General features: G+C 37.5%; 1 protein-coding gene across 5 annotated transcripts in view; it reads right to left on the bottom strand.

Annotated features, from left to right (window-relative positions):
• Window positions 1–7193: 7193 nt before the first annotated feature.
• The window catches only part of ift80 (intraflagellar transport 80 homolog (Chlamydomonas)), a 240378-nt gene continuing 239190 nt past the window's right edge, over window positions 7194–8381 (bottom strand). For 4 of the 5 annotated variants that reach the window (XM_060834188.1, XM_060834191.1, XM_060834190.1 and 1 more), the window contains one exon: window positions 7194–7490. In XM_060834188.1, coding sequence (XP_060690171.1) covers window positions 7365–7490 — 126 coding nt within the window. In that variant the 3' untranslated portion in view covers window positions 7194–7364. The remainder of the gene's footprint in view (window positions 7491–8381) is intronic. The other variant, XM_060834192.1, reaches the window with a different exon arrangement.

Below are 8381 nucleotides of genomic sequence, written 5' to 3'. Positions count from 1 at the left end.
AAGTCAGAGGAATTCTTTACTGAAACTTGCGACTCCCCTAGACTCTCACATCTTAACTACTACGGCAAAAACATGAAAAAACTAGAAAAAACCTGAACTGGGAGATTTGGCCACTCCCCTTCCATTGTTAAACTAGAATCTTCAGCACCTCTGCCTTTATGACCTCTCTTCAACAAAAAACCAAGGACAAAATAACCTTCTTAAAGTGACAGCATTGTCACATGCAGCAGAGCAGAAAGTCTGCAGTTTCTCAAATTTTTGGAAATTTAAACATTTATTGTGAATAATTCTGAGAGCTAATACTTCACAATATAAATGCTTAAATTCTCAGCTCCAAAATAATGATTTTGCAACAATCACTTAGTCTTCAGGTGAATGCAAAATGCTTCCATGGCTTCAATCAATATAATTGTGGCTCCTTTCAAAGGGAAGGTCAAGAGTTCTAATACATGCAATAGTTGAATGATAGAAAAGGTTACAGTGGCTATTGTTTGTGCATTTTTATATAATTTCTCAAGCTACATGTAATCAAATCACACTCGTCTTCTTTAAAGATATGTTGTCCAATGAGGATTCAGATACTTCGATTTCTCAAATTTTTTTTATTATTTCTCTCACTTTTATATCCAACTTTGAAGATCTCTCCCCAGGCTGTAGTCTTAATGGCTGAGAGACTTAATCTGAAGTCTCTCATACCATTTTTTCTAAATGCCATACAGTGAAAAATAATAACTATATATAATTTTTTATTCATCACTTTGCCAACCACATGTAACATATTCCCATAATGTTTCAATTGGCTGCTTGATGGTAAACAGGTAGAATGCAATCGATACAATGTTAGCGGTGCTCTATAAATACAAGGTAAGACATATCAAGATGCTGCACAGGATAGCTATAAAACAAAATTTGATAACTGATTGGGTTTTATAATGATCAGATGATCTGATACATCACAGTAAAGAAGCTGAACACTATTTCATGTATCTCTATGTACAGCACATCATGACTGAGATAAGGGATTGAAAATATCAAGGTGAATGTTTGCAAAATGATGTCCTGTACAAAACAAATTTATATAAATTACCAGATTTTCAGACCTGTTAACATTTTAAAAGTTTCTACGAATGGCAGCTGTTCAACAACTCCAGCTTTACTCCGTTCCACATTTGTGGAAATAAAAGAGGAACTAACTGGATATAATGTTCAACCTGTGATCCCGTGTGTAGCTTATAGGTAGCAGGTGTCATCTATCACTGCACCATTTTAATTCCTCCATTGGCACATTTACTGGAGTAGTCATGGGAGACCGCTTATAGTTCATCACAAATTAATGGCAAATAATTTACCTCGTCCTTCAGCGAGATCACAGAGATGTCTTGTGGGAAATATAAAATTAAGAGTGATTAGAGGAGCAAGGTGCTTTGCAATTGTTGATATGCAATACAGGCCATATCATAGCCAAACCTAATCCTAGCTTCACATGAATGTTCCTAGTGAGGTCAAGATTAATTTTCATATCTATTCTTGGCTGTGAGTGTCACTGAGACACTTCCAAACAATGTAACCCTCAGGATGTTGACCAGTGAGGGATTTAGTGACGATAATGCTATTGAAAGTGAAGAGAAAATAGCTTCTGCATGTGGAAGATAGTCTTTAACTAGCACTTGTCCGATTATAAATATAGCATTTTTTTCCTTTCCTCAAGCCTGAATGCTGTCCAGATCTTGCATGGACTGCTTCAGCATCTGAGGAATCACAAATGATACTGAATACTGCAATCGAAGTGAAGATCCACACTGCTTATCTCATGTTTAAGGAAAGATCATTGAAACAACTGTCGGAGCTTGGGCTGGCACATTACCTGAGGAACTCTTACAGGGTTGCTCCAGGGCTGCGATTACTGTCCTCCGATACCCAAAATCACAACCATCTTCCTTTGTGCTTGGATGTGGCTCCAACTAATGGAGAGCTTTCTGTCTGATTCAGATTGACTTCAGTTTTGCTTGAACTCCTTGATTACAAATACTTTCCGGTGTCAAACACATTCTCACTTTTTACCTCTTCAGTTCAGCTCTTTTGTCTGCCACTCTATCATTATCATTAGGCTAGAAAACCAACCCTGGTTCGAAGAATACAGCATGACAAGAGCAGCATAAACAGTATGGGATAGAGAAAGGTAAGCAATTCCATAACCAGTGCGGCAGATATGAGCTCTGCAGTCCTGTCACATCCAGTTGTGAATAGTGATGGACAAAAAAAACTGGAGGAGAAAGCTCCATGAATCACATCATCCTCAATGTTGGGGAGCTCGCCACCATCAGTACAAATGTCAAGACTGTATCCAACTTCAGGGAGAAGTGCTGAGAGAATTGATCCATTTCAGCCTCCATCTGAAGTTTCGAGCATAACAGATTTCAAGTCTTCAACCAATCTGATTCACTTCATATGATATCAAAAAACTGGTGGAGCAAAGGCTGTGGGTCCTTACAGCATTCTCACAATAGTACTAAATATTTGGGCTACAGAATTAGCTGTGCTCAAAGCCAAACTCTAATACAGCTACAGCACTGGCATCTATCCAACAATGTGGAAAACTTCAGTTATGGCCTGTGCACAAAAAGCAGGACAAATCCAACCTGACCAATTACTGAGCCATCGGTCTATATTAATTCATCAGTGAAATGGTGGAAAGGGTTGTCAGTGCGATTAAGTTACATCTGCAAAAGAATAAACTCCTCACTGACACTCAGTTTGTGTTCCATTTGGATTACTAAACTCCAGAGAAGCCTTGGTCCAAATATGGACAAAAGAGACTGACCTTGACATCAAGGCAGCATTTGGTTGAGTATGGCATGAAGGAGCCATCATGAAACTGGAGTCCATGGAAATTGGGGGAATGTTCTCCACTGGTTGGAGTCATACTAACACAAAAGATGTTATAAGTAGCTGTTGGAAGTTATTCATCTCAGTCCCAGGGCATATCTGTAGGAGTTTCTTAACATTAGACTTTTAAGCTCAAACATCCTCATCTGCTTGATCAATAATGTCTCCATTATAATGTCAGAATTGGGGATACTCACCGATGATAGAACAGCATTCAGTATCATTGGTGAATCCCCAGATACTGAAGGTATTCTTGTCCACATATGACAAGATCTGGACAACTCCAGGCTTGGGCTAATAAGAGTCGAGAGTGTGGTGCTAGAAAAGCATTTCCAGCATCTCTGATGCTGCCTGACAAGCTGTGCTTTTCCAGACCACACTCTCTACTCTTGATCTCCAGCATCTGCAGTCCTCACTTTAGCCTTGGCCTGATAAGAGGCAAGTAACATTTGCACAACATAGGTCCCAAGCAATGATAATTTCTGACTAGAGAATCTAACCATTGCACCTTGATATTCAATGTCCTTGCAATTGCTGAGTTCCCACTATCAACATCCTGGGGATTACAATGCCCAGAAACTGAACTGACTAGCCATAGAAATACTGTGATTGTAAGAGCAAGTCAGAGGCTTGGAATTCAGCACTGAGTAATTCACCCTGTTTCCACATTGCCTATCGACTCTACAATACGTATAAATCCAGAATATAATGGAAAGCTCTCCACCTTCCTGAATCAATACACTTCCAGCAAGGTTTAACAAGGTTGAAAACATGCAGAACAAAGCAACCCACTTGATTAGCATGCCATCCATCACTTCCAACATTCACCTCAACACTAAGGCATGGTGGCTGCAGTGTGTTCCACCTACAAGATATAATGCAGGAATTTGAGAAGGCTCCTTTGACAGCACCTTCCAAGCCAACAAACTCTAACATGTAGAACAAGTGCAACAGGTGCATGGGAACACTACCATCTGCAAATTCCCCTTGAGGCTTCACATCATTCTGCCTTGGAACCATTCCTTCTCTGTCACCAGATCAAAATCCTGGATCTCGCTTTCTAACAGTACTACCCATACCCCCCAAGGATGACGGCACTTCAAGAAGGCAGTTCATCATCATTTCTTCCAGGGCAATTAGATTTGAGCCATATCCAATGAAAAAATGAAAAGAAAGGGCTTATCTACCTTTTCCTGAACTATAACAATTCGGTGAACATCTGTGTTTATGCTTAGAACATCAGTGAATGATACTGACACATTATGCAATAATTGGGAAAACATTCAATTCCAGATTACTGTCATCATCATGCATGACACCTAATCTAATTTGAAAGTAGAGGGAAAAATCTTTAAAAGCATTTGCTGTGATGTTATTTTGACAACAAACAAGTGACGAGTTGATTAACATAGTCAGCAGATCAATACTGTATCTGACATACATTTAAGAATCTGTCTCAATTTTTTTGAAAATAGGTATAGTCTTATTGAGTTTAAATAATCTAAGCTGAGAATTTTTGGGTTTACTTCAATCTGATGAAAATGTTAGTGCATAATTGGACGAATGCATGCATTCTAAAATAAAGAAAAGCATGCAACAAGAACTTTGAGAAAGTATAGACTATCATTAATCATATCATTGCGGGTGGCAGAAAAAGACCTGGATTTTCAGTTTGAAAATCACACAACACCAGGTTATGGTCCAACAGGTTTAATTGGAAGCACTAGCTTTCAGAGCTCTGTTCCTTTATCAGGTGGTTGACAACCCCCTGATGAAGGAGCAGTGCTCTAAAAGCTAGTGCTTCCAATTAAACCTGTTGGACTATAACTTGGTGTTGTGTGATTTTTAATATTGTACACCCCAGTCCAACACTGGCATCTCCATATCCTGAATTTTCGGAGCATCTTTTGTGATTTCAGGAAGTCTCAAACATTTTGAGCCAATGTGAAGTGTTGCAATTGTTGCAAATGACGGGAAATGTGGCAGCTACTGCAAGACCCATACACAGCAAGGTTTCGATATACTCCTTAGGATTAAAGGATCAAGCGAGAAAACAGGAACGGGGTATTGAGTTGAATGATCAGTCATGATCATATTGAATGGCAGAGCATACTTAAAGGGCTGAATGGTACAGAACGAATGAAACTGCTAAGAAAGGAAATCCACATTCACAAATCTTTTGAAAAGTACTTGCTGCTCTACAATCCCATAAAAATGTTAATAAACATACTATTGAAATACAAATAACACTTCACACCTCTTAATTTTGTGAAAACAGTGTGACATTAACAATAAATATTACAGAAAAATATAACCTGCGATAGTTGCATAAAGATATTAAATTGGGAAAAGCAATGGTTCTCTCCAGTTATCAAAACAAGTCTCCCATGGACTTCAACTTTTTCTGAATGTCGATTTTTAATTGTGCTCTCATAGTCAATGCATTTGCCTGATCTCACTGATGATGTCTTTGCATCACTGATGATATCCCCTCCACCCTCTTGTGTAACACCACTGTGCTAAATGGGATACATTTCAAACAGATATAGCAACTAAAAATTGGTTATCAATTAGGTGTAGTGGGCCACTGATAGAATTGTATTCAGGAGGCAGTCATTCAGATCAGGATGTAGAATCAGTTTGGGTGGAGATGAGGAATAGTATGGGATAGAAATTACTAGTAGAGATGGTCGACAGGTTCCCTAATTGTATACACAATGTGATATGAGATAGAGAATAAATATTGGGTGCTGGTGTTAGAAACTGAACTAGTCATGGATGATTTCAAAATTATAATCTGGAAAAATACAATTGGTAATGACAATCTGGATGAGGAATTCATAGAACACTTTCAATGGTTTTTAAATGAGCGCATTTTGGAACAGACCAGAGATATTAGACTTGAATTATACTAACATTATACTCTACTTGATAATGTTTAATGTAACAAGATTAATGACCTCAAAGTAAAGGCACCACTAAGTTAGAACAACCACACAATGATCAAATTTTATATTCAGTTTGAAAGGGACAAGACTGCATCCAAGACTAGTATTCTAAAATTTAATAAGGATCAATATGTGGTTATGCAAGTTGAGCTAGCTGAAGTGAACTAGAACATGGCGAGGGAAAAAAAATCAAGAAGTAATAAGAGACATTTAAGGTGATATTTCTGAAAATACAGAATAATTATTTAGATTCGCAAATGACAGAAAGATATGCAGGAAAGTATGTGCCAAAGGGGACATAAAAAGAATGCAAAAATGTGTATTTAAAAAAAAGCATTAGCCGGGGAATAGCACTATTCAAGAAGGCATTTATGGGACTGTTGCCAGTAGAAGTAGTTAGGAATTAGTAGTGGCATTTACCATGTGCATTATCAAGAGATGGCTAACTGCCATAGGTTAAGGATTTGGTATTAAAAAAAATCCAGATATAGGTCAGCTAAGTTATTTGCTGAAGGAAATTTAGGTATACCTTGAGATGTACCATAAAAAAATTCAAGCATAGATATTAGACTAATTAAACTGTTTTAAGATAAAATAAACTAAACAGCCTTTGTTATGAAGCTGCTTATAGCAATGAGCACTTGGCAACAATTGTAGAGAGACAAAGAATCATTGAACAAGTAGCTATTACTATAGCAAATAAATTAAGGTGGGAAATTAGAGTTGAAGTTCTTAAAGTTGCCAAGGCATTTTGCAGATATTTAGAATTAAATTAAGTTAGTTAAAACCTTGAGATACATAGTGAGTCAAGAGAAGAGGTTCAAGGAGCCAAAAAGTTCCAGGATCTATGGAAGGACAATGGACAGGTGTTGAACTTGTGTAATATGCCATGCTTAACCAATGGAATGTTAAGTATAAATATTTGTTGACCAATAAACCCAGACAAGGATTTTCTTACTCTAGAATGTAGGATCTCGATTACCCGGCATTCAATTATCCGAATATCGGATTATCCAGCAAGATCCCGATGCTTGGCTAAACTATGTTATCGATTAACTGAACAAAAAACTCCCCGCCCGTATCCTTTGGATAATCAAGGTTCCTCTGTCGTCCTGTTTCCAACATCATACACAATGAAAAACATCTACAAATTACATTATTTAATTGTCATTTATTACAATTAACATAAATTAAGAACATTTATTAAGGTGATTGGAACTGTAACACAAACCTTTGAAATTGATTATTTCAAACTAAATTAATTCTACATTGTATTTAATACAGAAGAAAAAAACACAATTGTTTGAAAAGTACATTAAATATTCTTTCAATAGCAAATGAATGACATTACTTGAAAAATATTTGTTTATTGTACTGTGATAAAAAATAAATTTACTGAACTTTATTTTAACTTTCAATCCCAAACTCTTCCAAATGTTTCCTTCAGCCATAAACAAAAGGTAGAAAATCTTTAACATTAACGGTCTGTTATGTAAAGTCCATGTAAAGTTGTCAATCCTGAGCCTTAAATTACCGGTTTACGTGTGTATTCCTGGATCCAGTTGAATTTAAATTTGTATTGGTGGCTGCACGCTCTCGTTCTTTTGAAATTTCCATTTCAATTTTGGCTTGAATTTTCTCCCAATTAACTTCTACCTGTATAAGGTAATAAGATAGAAAACAGTATGAGTCAAGGATTTCAATTAAATTTGATATTCTATGCAAATTCTCACCAATGCTAATTCCTGGTGACAGTGACATAATCAGGAGTCCAAAAACGGTCACCGGAGGGCCTCTTAAAAAAAATTAGAACTTTTCTTATTTTACAATGCTGGCAAAAGTCTGAATGCTTCTTGGCCTCACACAAAAACCCTGGGCTATTTCTCACACCTGTGCAACATACTAAACAAATGGGAAATAACAAGCTACTTTCCCATCTGACTAGAACTTAGAATCCTTACAGTGTGGAAACAGGCCTTTTGGCCCAACATATCCACACTGACTCTCCAAAAAGTAACCCATTCAGACTCATTCCATATCCTATTATTCTACATCTCATCCATAACTAATGCACCTAACCTATACATCCCTGAACACTATGGGCAATTTAGCTTGGCCAATTCACCTAATCAGCATATCTCTGGAGTGTGGGGAAACTTGAATACCTGAAGGAAACCCATGCAGACACGGAGAATGTACAAACTCCACACCACACCCATCTGAGGCTGGGTCCCTGGCACTGTGAGGCAGCAGTGCTAACCACTGAGCCACCATGCCACAAAGAAGCACTAACTACTTTCAACAAATAAAATGACATTTATTCACAGGCCTCGGCAAGTTATCAGAGTGCATTTACATTGTATCTACTGTAACTCAGGGAAGGGTACTCAGCCTTCACTGTTTGACAGCTGCCCCTGGAGATTTCATGGTCTTTTAGTTGACTTAAATTATACAAGTAACTTGCAGTATGTGTAAGCAAGGCAAGCGAATCACATCAAAGAGTCCTCACTGAGACACAGGATGGAAATTTAAACAGGGTGAGTTTGG

The sequence above is a fragment of the Hemiscyllium ocellatum genome, chromosome 13 (assembly GCF_020745735.1).
Source record: "Hemiscyllium ocellatum isolate sHemOce1 chromosome 13, sHemOce1.pat.X.cur, whole genome shotgun sequence".
Classification (NCBI taxonomy): domain Eukaryota; kingdom Metazoa; phylum Chordata; class Chondrichthyes; order Orectolobiformes; family Hemiscylliidae; genus Hemiscyllium; species Hemiscyllium ocellatum.
This window is presented reverse-complemented; position numbering and strand designations above follow the sequence as displayed.